This window comes from Scyliorhinus torazame, chromosome 2, assembly GCF_047496885.1.
Source record: "Scyliorhinus torazame isolate Kashiwa2021f chromosome 2, sScyTor2.1, whole genome shotgun sequence".
NCBI lineage: Eukaryota > Metazoa > Chordata > Chondrichthyes > Carcharhiniformes > Scyliorhinidae > Scyliorhinus > Scyliorhinus torazame.
In genome coordinates, this window is record NC_092708.1 from 260,807,825 (window position 1) to 260,823,035 (window position 15,211).

The 15,211-nt window shown below is 50.4% G+C and overlaps 1 protein-coding gene across 5 annotated transcripts in view; it reads left to right on the top strand.

Moving 5' to 3' along the window:
- The window catches only part of ccdc135 (coiled-coil domain containing 135), a 303,907-nt gene that overhangs the window by 49,571 nt on the left and 239,125 nt on the right, over positions 1–15,211 (top strand). For all 5 annotated transcript variants that reach the window (XM_072486250.1, XM_072486255.1, XM_072486247.1 and 2 more), the window contains one exon: positions 14,809–14,983. In XM_072486250.1, the coding sequence (XP_072342351.1) occupies positions 14,809–14,983 (175 nt within the window). The remainder of the gene's footprint in view (positions 1–14,808; positions 14,984–15,211) is intronic.

Genomic DNA, 15,211 nt, shown 5'->3' on the forward strand with positions numbered 1-15,211 from the left:
AACAGCCCCTGGTCTGCGTCCTACAGGCCCATTTCTCTACTGAATGTAGATGCCAAACTGCTGGCTAAGATATTGGCCACAAGGATAGAGGACTGTGTCCCGGGGGTGATAGGGGAAGACCAGATGGGATTTGTTAAGGGCAGGCAACTCAACGCCAATGTTCGAAGGCTTCTCAATGTTATTACGATGCCCTCAGAAGGAGAGGAGGCGGAGGTGGTGATAGCGATGGATGCAGAGAAGGCTTTTTCTGATCGGGTGGAGTGGAATTACCTGTGGGAGGCGCTGGGAAGTTTTGGGTTTGGTGAGGGCTTTATTGACTCGGTGCGGTTGCTCTATCAGGCACCAGTAGCGAGTGTGCATACTAATCGGCTGAGGTTGGGGTATTTTAAACTACACCGAGGGACGAGGCAAGGTGCCCCCTCGCCCTGTTACTGTTTGCTCTGGCCCCAGAGCCATTAGCCTTGGCGTTAAGAACCTCTAGGAACTGGAAAGGGCTGGTTTGGGGGGGGGGGGGGGGGGGGGGGGGGGGGTGGAGCACTGGATCTCGCTCTTCGCAGATGACATGCTCTCGTACATTTCGGACCCACTGGAGGGGATGGGGGAAGTAATGCGAATCTCGGGGGAATTTGGCAATTTTTTGGGGTATAAATTGAACATGGGGAAAAGCGATATGTTTGCGATCCAGGCAAGTGGACGGGAGAAGAGACTGGGAGAGCTGCCGCTTAGAATGGTAGGAAAGAGCTTTCGATATCTGGGAATCCAGGTGGCCTGAGAATGGGAGGTACTGCACAAGTTAAACCTATCCCGATTGGTAGAACAAATGGAAGGGGACTTTACGAGATGGGACATGCTCTCCCTATCACTGGCGGGGATGGTACAGAGTGTGATAATGATGGTCCTCCCCAGATTTCTGTTTCTCTTTCAGTGCCTCCCCATCTTCATCCCTAAGGCCTTTTTCAAGCGGGTGAAAAAGATTATTTCAGGCTTTGTGTGGGCAAGTAAAACCGTGTGAGTGAAGAAAGTGTTGCTGGAGCGCAGTCGAGGGGATGGTGGGTTGGTGCTGCCGAACTTCTGCAATTACTACTGGCGGTTAATATAGCCATGATTAGGAAGTGGGTAGTGGGGGAGGGGTCGGCATGGGAGCGGATGGAGGTGGCGTCATGTAAAGACACCAGTTTGGGAGCACTGATAACGGCACCTCTTCCGTACTCGCCGGCCCGATATTCCACAGGTCCGCTGGTGGTGGTGGCTCTGGGAATCTGGGGGCAATGGAGGAGACATAAGAGAGTGCAGGGAGCATCGATTTGGACCCCGATTTATAATAATCATAGGTTTGTACTGGGTAGGCTAGATGGCGGGTTCCGGAGTTGGCAGAGGGCAGGAATTAGAAGGATGGGGGATCTATTTATACACTGGAGCTTTCCCAGCTTGAAAGCTTTGGAGGATAAATTTAAATTGCCAGCAGGGAATGGTTTTAGGTATTTGCAGCTGCGAGACTTCCTGAGAAACGGGTGCCGGCCTTTCCGCTGCTGCCGCCACGGGGGATACAGGATAGAGTAAAGTTTCCTGTACCTGGGTGGGAGAGGGGAAAGTATTGGGTATTCTATTTAGCTTTCGCATTTCTATTAGAAATCTAGTGCTAGGAAACAGATAGTTAACAGTAACTTTGAATTTAAAAAAAATATATATTAAAAAAAAAAAAAGAATTTTAATTTTAATTAATTGACGCAATGTCAGTTAGAGGGGTGCTGTGCTCTGACTGTGAGATGTGGCAGGTCCGGGAGGCTTCCAGCGTCCCGGATGGCTTCATCTGCAGAAAGTGCACCCAACTGGAGCTCCTCACAGACCGCATGGTTCGGTTGGAGCAGCAATTGGATGCACTTAGGAGCATGAAGGTGGCGGAAAGCGCCATAAATCGCAGTTATGTAAATGTGGTCATACCCAAGGTGCAGGCAGAGAAATGGGTGACCACCAGAAAGGGCAGGCAGTCAGTGCAGGAATCCCCTGTGGTTGTCCCCCTCTCGAACAGATATACCCCTTTGGATACTGTCGGGGGGGATAGCCTATCAGGGGAAAACAGCAGCAGCCAGAGCAGTGGCACCACGGCTGGCTCTGATGTTCAGAAGGGAGGGTCAAAGCGCAGAAGAGTAATAGTAATAGGGGACTCTATAGTCAGGGGCACAGATAGGCGCTTCTGTGGACGTGAAAGAGACTCCAGGATGGTATGTTGCCTCCCTGGTGCCAGGGTCCAGGATGTCTCCGAACGGGTAGAGGGCATCCTGAAGGGGGAGGGCAAACCGGCAGAGGTCGTTGTACATATTGGTACTAACGACATAGGCAGGAAGGGGCATGAGGTCCTGCAGCAGGAGTTCAGGGAGCTAGGCAGAAAGTTAAAAGACAGGACCTCTCGGGTTGTAATCTCGGGATTAGTCCCTGTGCCACGTGCCAGTGAGGCTAGAAATAGGAAGATAGAGCAGCTAAACACGTGGCTAAACAGCTGGTGTAGGAGGGAGGGTTTCCGTTATCAGGACCACTGGGAGCTCTTCCGGGGCAGGCGTGACCTATATAAGAAGGACGGGTTGCATCTAAACTGGAGAGGCATAAATATCCTGGCCGCGAGGTTTGCTAGTGTCACACTGGAGGGTTTAAACTAGTATGGCAGGGGGGTGGGCACGGGAGCAATAGGTCAGAAGGTGAGAGCATTGAGGGAGAACTAGGGAATAGGGATAGTGTGGCTCTGAGGTAGAGTAGACCGGGAGATGTTGCTGAACACAGCGGGTCTGGTGGCCTGAAGTGCATATGTTTTAATGCAAAAAGTATTACGGGTAAGGCAGATGAACTTAGAGCTTGGATTAGTACTTGGAATTATGATGTTGTTGCCATTACAGAGACCTGGTTGAGGGAAGGGCAGGATTGGCAGCTAAACGTTCCAGGATTTAGATGTTTCAGGCGGGATAGAGGGGGATGTAAAAGGGGAGGCGGAGTTGCGCTACTGGTTCGGGAGAATATCACAGCAGTACTGCGAGATGACATCTCAGAGGGCAGTGAGGCTATATGGGTAGAGATCAGGAATAAGAAGGGTGCAGTCACAATGTTGGGGGTTTACTACAGGCCTCCCAACAGCCAGCGGGAGATAGAGGAGCAGATAGGTAGACAGATTTTGGAAAAGAGTAAAAACAACAGGGTTGTGGTGATGGGAGACTTCAACTTCCCCAATATTGACTGGGACTCACTTAGTGCCAGGGGCTTAGACGGGGCGGAGTTTGTAAGGAGCATCCAGGAGGGCTTCTTAAAACAATATGTAGACAGTCCAACTAGGGAAGGGGCGGTACTGGACCTGGTATTGGGGAATGAGCCCGGCCAGGTGGTAGATGTTTCAGTAGGGGAGCATTTCGGTAACAGTGACCACAATTCAGTAAGTTTTAAAGTACTGGTGGACAAGGATAAGAGTGGTCCTAGGATGAATGTGCTAAATTGGGGGAAGGCTAATTATAACAATATTAGGCGGGAACTGAAGAACATAGATTGGGGGCGGATGTTTGAGGGCAAATCAACATCTGACATGTGGGAGGCTTTCAAGTGGCAGTTGAAAGGAATTCAGGACCGGCATGTTCCTGTGAGGAAGAAGGATAAATACGGCAATTTTCGGGAACCTTGGATGACGAGAGATATTATAGGCCTCGTCAAAAAGAAAAAGGAGGCATTTGTCAGGGCTAAAAGGCTGGGAACAGACGAAGCCTGCGTGGAATATAAGGAAAGTAGAAAGGAACTTAAGCAAGGAGTCAGGAGGGCTAGAAGGGGTCACGAAAAGTCATTGGCAAATAGGGTTAAGGAAAATCCCAAGGCTTTTTACACGTACATAAAAAGCAAGAGGGTAGCCAGGGAAAGGGTTGGCCCACTGAAGGATAGGCAAGGGAATCTATGTGTGGAGCCAGAGGAAATGGGCGAGGTACTAAATGAATACTTTGCATCAGTATTCACCAAAGAGAAGAAATTGGTAGATGTTGAGTCTGGAGAAGGGTGTGTAGATAGCCTGGGTCACATTGAGATCCAAAAAGACGAGGTGTTGGGTGTCTTAAAAAATATTAAGGTAGATAAGTCCCCAGGGCCTGATGGGATCTACCCCAGAATACTGAAGGAGGCTGGAGAGGAAATTGCTGAGGCCTTGACAGAAATCTTTGGACCCTCGCTGTCTTCAGGGGATGTCCCGGAGGACTGGAGAATAGCCAATGTTGTTCCTCTGTTTAAGAAGGGTAGCAAGGATAATCCCGGGAACTACAGGCCGGTGAGCCTTACTTCAGTGGTAGGGAAATTACTGGAGAGAATTCTTCGAGACAGGATCTACTCCCATTTGGAAGCAAATGGACGTATTAGTGAGAGGCAGCACGGTTTTGTGAAGGGGAGGTCGTGTCTCACTAACTTGATAGAGTTTTTCGAGGAGGTCACTAAGATGATTGATGCAGGTAGGGCAGTGGATGTTGTCTATATGGACTTCAGTAAGGCCTTTGACAAGGTCCCTCATGGTAGACTAGTACAAAAGGTGAAGTCACACGGGATCAGGGGTGAGCTGGCAAGGTGGATACAGAACTGGCTAGGCCATAGAAGGCAGAGAGTAGCAATGGAAGTATGCTTTTCTAATTGGAGGGCTGTGACCAGTGGTGTTCCACAGGGATCAGTGCTGGGACCTTTGCTCTTTGTAGTATATATGAATGATTTGGAGGAAATTGTAACTGGTCTGATTAGTAAGTTTGCAGACAACACAAAGGTTGGTGGAATTGCGGATAGCGATGAGGACTGTCGGAGGATACAGCAGGATTTAGATTGTTTGGAGACTTGGGCGGAGAGATGGCAGATGGAGTTTAATCCGGACAAATGTGAGGTAATGCATTTTGGAAGGTCTAATGCAGGTAGGGAATATACAGTGAATGGTAGAACCCTCAAGAGTATTGAAAGTCAAAGAGATCTAGGAGTACAGGTCCACAGGTCATTGAAAGGGGCAACACAGGTGGAGAAGGTAGTCAAGATGGCATACGGCATGCTTGCCTTCATTGGCCGGGGCATTGAGTATAAGAATTGGCAAGTCATGTTGCAGCTGTACAGAACCTTAGTTAGGCCACACTTGGAGTATAGTGTTCAATTCTGGTCGCCACACTACCAGAAAGATGTGGAGGCTTTAGAGAGGGTGCAGAAGAGATTTACCAGAATGTTGCCTGGTATGGAGGGCATAAGCTATGAGGAGCGATTGAATAAACTCGGTTTGTTCTCACTGGAACGAAGGAGGTTGAGGGGCGACCTGATAGAGGTATACAAAATTATGAGGGGCATAAACAGAGTGGATAGTCAGAGGCTTTTCCCCAGGGTAGAGGGGTCAATTACTAGGGGGCATAGGTTTAAGGTGAGAGGGGCAAGGTTTAGAGTAGATGTATGAGGCAAGTTTTTTACGCAGAGGGTAGTGGGTGCCTGGAACTCGCTACCGGAGGAGGTGGTGGAAGCAGGGACAATAGTGACATTTAAGGGGCATCTTGACAAATACATGAATAGGATGGGAATAGAGGGATACCGACCCAGGAAGTGTAGAAGATTGTAGTTTAGTCGGGCAGCATGGTCGGCACGGGCTTGGAGGGCCGAAGGGCCTGTTCCTGTGCTGTACATTTCTTTGTTTGTTCTTGCTTGTGTTCCCCTCTCTTTTCTCCCTCCTGGTCCTCCGTTGTTTTTCCCCGCTCCCTTCCTCCCCTCCCCTTCCATCCCGACTGCCCCCTTCTCTCTCGCTGGGTTCGGCGACGCTTTCTTGTTTCCCCAGGTCTTCCCCATCCCCGTTATTGCATCTTGGCTACCTTGGCCTAGCTCCTGGGTACTTAGTTGCTGGTGACAAACAGGCCCCAGGACAATCGGGTGAATGGTTCCCATGTTTTGTGGAAGCCAGCTTCTGACCCACGAATGGCGAATTTGATTTTCTCCATTTGGAGAAATTCCGATAGGTCACACAGCCAGTCTGCAGCTTTAGGTGGTGCTGCTGACCACCAGCCGAGCAGGATTCTACGGCAGGCGATCAGGGAGGCAAAGGGAAAGGCATCGGCCTCCCTTCCCATGAAAAGATCTGGCTGGTCTGATACGCCGAAAACCGCCACTTTCGGGCATGGCTCCACCCTCATCCCCACCACTTTGGACATTGCCTCTAAGAAGGCTGTCCAATATCCAGCAAGTCTGGGGTAAGACCAAAACATGTTGGCGTGGTTGGCCAGGCCACCTTGGCACCGTTCACATCTGTCTTCCATCTCCAGGAAGAACCTACTCATTTGGGTTCTGGTCAAGTGGGCGCTATGTACCACTTTTAGCTGCATTAGGTTGAGTCTTGCGCATGTGGAGGTGGAGTTCACCCTGTGTTGTGTTTCACTCCAGAATCCCCACCCTATTTTGAACCCCAAGTGTTCCTCACACTTCTGGCCCTGTCTGTCAGTCATCCGTACATGTCACGACAGTTCCCTTGCCTAGAATCTGCATCCAGTAATTCTTCTAGAAGTGACTGTTGCGGCGGTCGTGGATATGTCCTCGTTTCCTTTTGTCGGAAGTTTTTAAGCTGCAGGGACCTGTATTTGTTGCTCCCTGCCAGTTGAAATTTTTCCATCAGTTTGTCCAGTGTTTTGACCCTCCCGTCAGTTTATTGGTCTCTAACTGTCAATGTCCCCCAGTCCTGTCTCAACCTTTTAAAGGTGGCGTCAGTGAGTGTCGGCGTGAACCTGTGATTGTTGCAGATGGGGGCCTGATCGGACAATTCGGTTAGGCCGAATTATTGTCGTAGCTGGTTCCAGGACTGGAGCCTAGCTAGCACCACTGGGCTGCTTGAGTACTTCTTGAGTGGGGATGGGAGTGCTGCCATGGCGAAGGCCTGGACGGAGGTCGCCTTGCAGGGGATGGATCTCCGTAGGAAGAGGTACCTGGGCAGTATGAATGTTTTGGTTCCGTGGAATTTTAATAGATGTGTTCAAAATCACTCTGGACAAAGTAGTCAGGGAGAACCGAAGGGCACAGATTTAAGGTGAATGGCAAAAGAACAAAAGGTAACATGTGAAAAAGCTTTATTACGCAGCGAATGGTTAGAATGCACTTCCTAAGAGTGTGGAGAAGGCAGATTCAATCATTGTGGTAAACACCACTGATCATACACTGCATGTATTACGGTACTGCCATTGTACTCCAGTCATTATAGTAAATCCCGGCCTGCTGGCTCCATCCAGCAGGCTCTGTATAAAAGTGTATGCTCTCCTGCGCTGCCCCCATTCTGGTTCCAGCTACAGGAGGCTTAACATCCAGCACAATAAAGCCTCAATTGTTCACCATTCGTCTCGTAGTCATTGATGGTTCATCAATTTATTGTGCTAGAATTTGAAGATGAACGTCTTACTCAAGCCGGATCGCTTGGAGCTGAACCCTCACGCAACCAACGCCACAGCCACTTTCGAGCACTGGCTAGCCTGCTTTGAAGGATACCTCGGAGCATCCACAGAAATCATCTCAGACCCACAGAAGCTCCAAATACTCTACGCACGAGTGAGCCCACAAGTTTTCCTCCTCATTCGGGACGCTCAGTACATCAAGACTGTTAATCAGGTGTTCGCCAGGCACCTCCTGGCCACGAGACGGCAACTGCCGGGGGAGTCCCAGGACGATTTTCTGCATGCTTTGAGGATACTTGGCAGAAACTGCAATTGCCAGGCGGTGTCGGCAGTCCAACACACAGAACTGCTGATCAGCGACGCCTATGTCACGGGCATTAAGTCCAATTACGTCCGCCAGTGATTATTAGAGGGGGGTACACTCGGCCTTACAGAGACTGTACAGCTTGCTAACTCCTTAGAAGTGGCCTCCCGCACTGTCTGTGTGGAGTTTGCACATTCTCCCCGTCTTTGCGTGGGTTTTGCACCCACAACCCAAAGATGTGCAGGGTAGGTGGATTGGCCATGTTAAATTGCCCCATAATTTGAAAAATGAATTGGGGACTCTAAATTTATTGAAAAGCAATCTGGAGTCCTACACCTCCGACCACGCCGCACCCTCGTGGGCGTCATGGGCCCCACCATCATCTGACCAGGGTGCACCGCAAGCCTGCGCCGCGCGGCAGCCAGCTAACTCCAAAGGCCCTAAATGCTACTTTTGTGGCCTGAACAAGCACCCCAGACAACGCTGCCCAGCACGGAGTGCGACCTGCAAAGGGTGTGGCAAGAAGGGCCACTTCGCCTCCATTTGTCAGGCCCGATCGGTCGCTGCCGTTTCCAGGCTCAGCATCGCTACACCCCCCACGTGCGATCTAGAGTCGCCACCGTGCGGCCCGTGGCACCGCCATCTTGGATGTCGTCCGTCATGTGCGCCCCGTGGGCGCCGCCATCTTCGGTGCCATCTTGGAACGCACCCCAGGACCCCTGCTCGCCTGGCCGTCTGCTGGCCGCCGATACCGTTCGGCCCTCCCACCAACGTCCGCAGCTTGCATCCATCACCCTCGATCAGTCTCGGCCCCGTGACCGCTACAACGACCGTACGGATCAACGGGCACGAGACGACATGCCTCTTCGACTCCGGGAGCACTGAGAGTTTCATCCATCCAGCCACGGTAAGGCGCGGTTCCCTCCTGGTTCTCCCCATCACAGTGAAAATCTCCCTGGCCTCCGGATCCCATTCCGTACAGATCCGGGGTTACTGCGTTGCGACCCCTCTCAGCACAAGGCGTAGAATACAGCAACTTCAGACTGTACGCCTTGTACCATTATCCTGGGGGGGAAATTTGCTAATGCTCTTCGGGAGGGTTTAAACTAGTTCAGCAGGGGCTTGGGAACCTGAATTGTAGCTCCAGTATACAGGAGGTTGAGAGTAGTGAAGTCATGAGTAAGGTTTCAAAGTTACAGGAGTGTACCGGCAGGCAGGAAGGTGGTTTAAAGTGTGTCTTCTTCAATGCTCCAGGGTGCCAGGTTCGATTCCCGGCTTGGGTCACTGTCTGTGCGGAGTCTGCACGCTCTCCCCGTGTGTGCGTGGGTTTCCTCCGGGTGCTCCGGTTTCCTCCCACAGCCCAAAGATGTGCAGGTTAGGTGGATTGGCCATGCTAAATTGCCCTTGGTGTCTAAAATTGCCCTTAGTGTTGGGTGGGGTTACTGGGTTATGGGGATAGGGTGGAGGTGTGGGCTTGGGTAGGGTGCTCTTTCAAAAAGAGCCGCTGCAGATTCGATGGGGCGAATGGCCTCCTTCTGCACTGTAAATTCTATGATATGCTATGATCTATGAATGCCAGGACCATCCGGAATAAAGTGGGTGAACTTGCGGCATGGGTTGGTACCTGGGACTTCGATGTTGTGGCCATTTCGGAGACGTGGATAGAGCAGGAACAGGAATGGTTGTTGCAGGTGCCGGGGTTTAGATATTTCAGTAAGCTCTGGGAAGGTGGTAAAAGAGGGGGAGGGGTGGCATTGTTAGTCAAGGACAGTATTACGGTGGCAGAAAGGACGTTTAATGAGGACTCGTCTACGGAGGTAGTATGGGCTGAGGTTAGAAACAGGAAAGGAGAGGTCACCCTGTTAGGGGTTTTCTATAGGCCTCCGAAAAGTTCCAGAGATGTAGAGGAAAGGATTGCAAAGATGATTCTGGATAGGAGCGAAAGCAACAGGGTAGTTGTTATGGGGTACTTTAACTTCCCAAATATTGACCGGAAACGCTATAGTTCGAGTACTTTAGATGGGTCCGTTTTTGTCCAATGTGTGCAGGAGGGTTTCCTGACACCGTATGTAGATAGGCCAACGAGAGGCAAGGCCATATTGGATTTGGTACTGGGTAATGAACCAGGACAGGTGTTAGATTTGGAGGTAGGTGAGCACTTTGGTGATAGTGACCACAATTCGATTACGTTTACTTTAGTGACGGAAAGGGATAGGTATATACCGCAGGGCAAGAGTTATATCTGGGGGAAAGGCAATTATGATGCGATGAGGCAAGACTTAGGATGCATCGGATGGAGAGGAAAACTGCAGAGGATGGGCACAATGGAAATGTGGAGCTTGTTCAGGGAACAGCTACTGCGTGTCCTTAATAAGTATGTACCTGTCAGGCAGGGAGGAAGTGGTCGAGCAAGGGAACCGTGGTTTACTAAAGCAGTCGAAACACTTGTCAAGAGGAAGAAGGAGGCTTATGTAAAGATGAGACATGAAGATTCAGTTAGGGCGCTCGAGAGTTACAAGTTAGCTAGGAAGGACCTATAGAGAGAGCTAAGAAGAGCCAGGAGGGGACATGAGAAGTCTTTGGCAGGTAGGATCAAGGATAACCCTAAAGCTTTCTTTAGATATGTCCGGAATAAACAAATGACTTCGGTAAGAGTAGGGCCAGTCAAGGACAGTAGTGGGAAGTTGTACTTGGAGTCCGAGGAGATAGGAGAGGTGCTAAATGAATATTTTTCATCAGTATTCACACAGGAAAAAGACAATGTTGTCGAGGAGAATACTGAGATTCAGGCTACTAGACTAGAAGGGCTTGAGGTTCATAAGGAGGAGGTGTTAGCAATTCTGGAAAGTGTGAAAATAGATAAGTCCCCTGGGCCGGATGGGATTTATCCTAGGATTCTCTGGGAAGCTAGGGAGGAGATTGCTGAGCCTTTGGCTTTGATCTTTAAGTCATCTTTGTCTGCAGGAATAGTGCCAGAAGACTGGAGGATAGCAAATGTTGTCCCCTTGTTCAAGAAGGGGAGTAGAGACAACCCCAGTAAGTATAGACCAGTGAGCCTTACTTCTGTTGTGGGCAAAATCTTGGAAAGGTTTATAAGAGATAGGATGTATAATCATCTGGAAAGGAATAATTTGATTAGAGATAGTCAACACGGTTTTGTGAAGGGTAGGTCGTGCCTCACAAACCTTATTGAGTTCTTTGAGAAGGTGACCAAACAGGTGGATGAGGGTAAAGCAGTTGATGTGGTGTATATGGATTTCAGTGAAGCATTTGATAAGGTTCCCCATGGTAGGCTACTGCAGAAAATACAGTGGCATGGGATTCAGGGTGATTTAGCAGTTTGGATCAGAAATTGGCTAGCAGGAAGAAGACAAAGGGTAGTGGTAGATGGGAAATGTTCAGACTGGAGTCCAGTTACTCGTGGTGTACCACAAGGATCTGTTTTGGGGCCACTGCTGTTTGTCATTTTTATAAATGACCTGGAGGAGGGCGTAGATGGATGGGTGAGTAAATTTGCAGATGACACTAAAGTCGGTGGAGTTGTGGACAGTGCAGAAGGATGTAACAAGTTACAGAGGGACATAGATAAGCTGCAGCGCTGGGCTGAGAGGGGCAAATGGAGTTTAATGCAGAAAAGTGTGAGGTGATTCATTTAGGAAGGAATAACAGGAAGACAAAGTACTGGGCTAATGGTAAGATTCTTGGGCAGTGTGGATGAGCAGAGAGATCTCGGTGTCCATATACATAGATCCCTGAAAGTTGCCACCCAGGTTGAGAGGGTTGTTAAGAAGGCGTACGGTGTGTTAGCTTTTATTGGTAGGGGGATTGAGTTTCGGAGCCATGAGGTCATGTTGTAGCTGTACAAAACTCTGGTGCGGCCGCATTTGGAGTATTGCGTGCAATTCTGGTCGCCGCATTATAGGAAGGATGTGGAAGCATTGGAAAGGGTGCAGAGGAGATTTACCAGAATGTTGCCTGGTATGGAGGGAAGATCTTATGAGGAAAGGCTGAGGGACTTGAGGCTGTTTTCGTTGGAGAGAAGAAGGTTCAGAGGTGACTTAATTGAGGCATACACGATGATCAGAGGATTGGATAGGGTGGACAGTGAGAGCATTTTTCCTCGGATGGTGATGTCTAGCACGAGGGGACATAGCTTTAAATTGAGGGGAGATAGATATAAGACAGATGTCAGAGGTAGGTTCTTTACTCAGAGAGTAGTAAGGGCTTGGAATGCCCTGCCTGCAACTGTAGTGGACTCGCCAACACTAAGGGCATTCAAATGGTCATTGGATAGACATATGGACGATAAGGGAATAGTGTAGATGGGCTTTAGAGTGGTTTCACAGGTCAGCGCAACATTGAGGGCCGAAGGGCCTGTACTGCGCTGTAATGTTCTATGTTCTACAGTCTGACGATCAACTGGTGCACGCAGCTCGACGCGAACCCCCTTCCACGCATATCTGACATGGTCAACTAGTTTGCGCAGTATCAAGTCTTCTCTACAGTTGACTTGAAATCCGCATACCACCAGCTCCCCATCCTACCCGGAGGACCGCCAATACACTGCATTCGAAGCAGATGGCCGCCTCGACCATTTCCTTAGGGTTCCCTTCGGCGTCACCAATGGGGTCTCGGTCTTCCAGCGAGAGATGGACTGAATGGTTGACCAGTACGGATTGCGGGCTACCATCTGCAGCCATGACGAGCAGGACCACGACGCGAATCTCCAGAAATTCCTCCACACCACTAAACTCTCTTTAACCTTACCTTTTCAGGAGAAATGCGTTTTCCGCACAACCCGCTCAGCCATTCTTGGCTAGTTTGTGGAAAATGGGGTCCTAGGGCCCGACCCCGACTGCATGCGCCCCCTCCTGGAACACCCCCTCCCTCACTGTCCTAAGGCTATGAAACTATGCCTACGATTCTTCTCATATTATGCCCGGTGGGTCCTTAATTATGCGGACAAGGCCCGCCCACTCATCAAATCCACCATTTTCCCCCTGACGGCTGTGGCCTGCCGGGCCTTCAACCACATCAAGGCGGACATCGCCATAGCCATGGTGCACGCAGTCGACGAGTTCCTCCCCGTTCAGGTGGAGAGCGACACATCGGACGGGGCTCACGCCGCCACCCTCAACCAGGCGGGCAGACCCGTGGCTTTCTTCTCTCGCATCCTCCATGCCTCCGAATTTCGGCACTCCTCTGTCGAAAAGGAGGCCCAAGCCATTGTTGGAAGCTGTGCGACATTGGACGCATTACCTAGCCGGCAGGAAATTCACTCTCCTCACTGACCAATGGTCGGTTGCCTTCATGTTTAGCAACACACAGCGGGGCAAGATTAAGAACGACAAGATCTTGAGGTGGAGGATCGAACTCTCCACCTATAACTACGAGATCTTGTATCGCCCTCGGAAGCTCAATGAGCCCCCAGATGCCCTATCCTGCGGTACATGTGCCAGCGCACAAGTAGACTGGCTTCGGGCTCTCCACAATGATCTCTGACACCCGGGGGTCACCCGGTTCTTCCACTTTATCAAGGCCTGCAACCTGCCCTACTCCATCGAGGAGGTCAGGACTGTGACCAGGGACTGCCAGGTCTGGGCTGAGTGCAAACCGCACTTCTATCGGCCGGACAGAGCACATCTGGTAAACGCCTCCCGCCCCTTTGAGCGCCTCAGCATCGCCTTCAAAGGGCCCCTCGCCTCCACTGACCGTAACATGTACTTTCTCAATATAATTGACGAGTGCTCCCGTTTCCCTTTTGCCATCCCATGCCCTGACATGACTTCTGCCACTGTCATCAAGGCCCTACACAATCTCTTCACCTTGTTTGGTTTCCCCATCTACATCCACAGCAATCGGGGACCCTCCTTCATGAGTGATGAGCTGCGTCAGTTCCTGCTCAACAAAGGCATTGCCTCCAACAGGACGACCAGCTACAACCACCGGGGAAACGGACAGGTTGAGAGGGAGAACGCGACGGTCTGGAAGGCCGTCCTGCTGGCCCTTCGGTCTAAGAGTCTCCCGGTCTCCCGCTGGCAGGCGGTCCTCCCCGATGCGCTCCACTCCATCCGGTCGCTCCTGTGCACTGCTACCAATGAGACCCCTCACGAACGTGTGTTTGCTTTCCCTATGAAGTCCACCTCCAGGGTCTCGCTCCCAACCTGGCTGATAGTTCCTGGGTCCGCCCTCCTCCGGAAGCATGCGAGGAGCCATAAATCAAACCCTCTCGTCGAAAAAGTCCTCCTCCTCCATGCGAACCCACAGCCGGCCTACGTGGCACACCAGGACGGGTGACAGGATACAGTCTCCCTCTGGGACCTGGCACCCTCTGGTTTCCCATCCAACATCACCACCACCGCCGACCTGGTACCGCCCCCTCCCCCTCCGGTTGCCATCCCCGCCCGTCCCCCCACCGGATCCACGACTGGGTGAAGAAGGAGAGGACAACACGCTCCCGCAGTCGCAGGTACCCACATCGGCGCCCACACCAGTGGGAGTGAGGCGATCGCGGCGGAGGGTCAAAGCCCCCGGCAGACTCGACCTGTAACGTCACTTTTTTAAACAGGGGGTGAATGTGGTAAACACTGATCATACACTGCGTGTATTACGGTACTGCCATTGTACTCCAGTCATTACAGTAAATCCCTGCCTGCTGCCTCCACCCAGCAAGCTCTGTATAAAAGTGTACGCTCTCCTGCGCTGCCCCCATTCTGGTTCCAGCTGCAGGAGGCTTAACATCTAGCACATTAAAGCCTCAATTGTTCACCATTCGTCTCGTAGTCACTGATGGTACATCAATCATGCTTTCAAAAGGAAAGCAGATAATTATCTGGATAGCAAACATTTGCAGGGCTACCAGGAAAAGGTGGGAGATCTGGACTAGCTAAGATTCTCTTGCAGAGAGCTGGCACAGGCACAAAAGGCTGAATGGCCTTCTGCTGTGCTGTAATGATTCAATGTTCTGTGATTCTATAAATTGCTCATTATCTCGCTGCTGTTTGTGACAGCTTTCAGCTGCATTCATTGTCTAGAAAACTCTTTCAAGACATTCTGAGGATAGAAAGGCATTATATAAGTGTAAGCTTTTTCTTTGTTTTCCTGATATAGGGAAGTACTCACGCTAGAAATGGGCATCATGGACTATCCAACATCTTATCAAGAAAACACTGTCAAGGAACAGACCATGCTGCGATATGCCGAAAATTTCAGACGACAGTACGTTTATCTGTACCCGGACAGAAAGCCTCTGTTTATTAACCCGCTCAACGAATGTCGAGTTGAGGTATTTATTTTCCTGAGTTCCGATAAAGGTTGGACAGACTGTGATGATTTAAAAAAAAAAAAAAATCTTTTTATTGTCATTTTCAAAATTATATACATTGCCGTTTGTTTTCATTCATTGTACAGTCACAAACATTTCTTCTTGGGTTTCTCTATTTACAGTCTGTCACCGTTGTGGTGATGTGCATCAATGTAAATACATGTAGGCTAGCTAGACACTAGAGGGAGC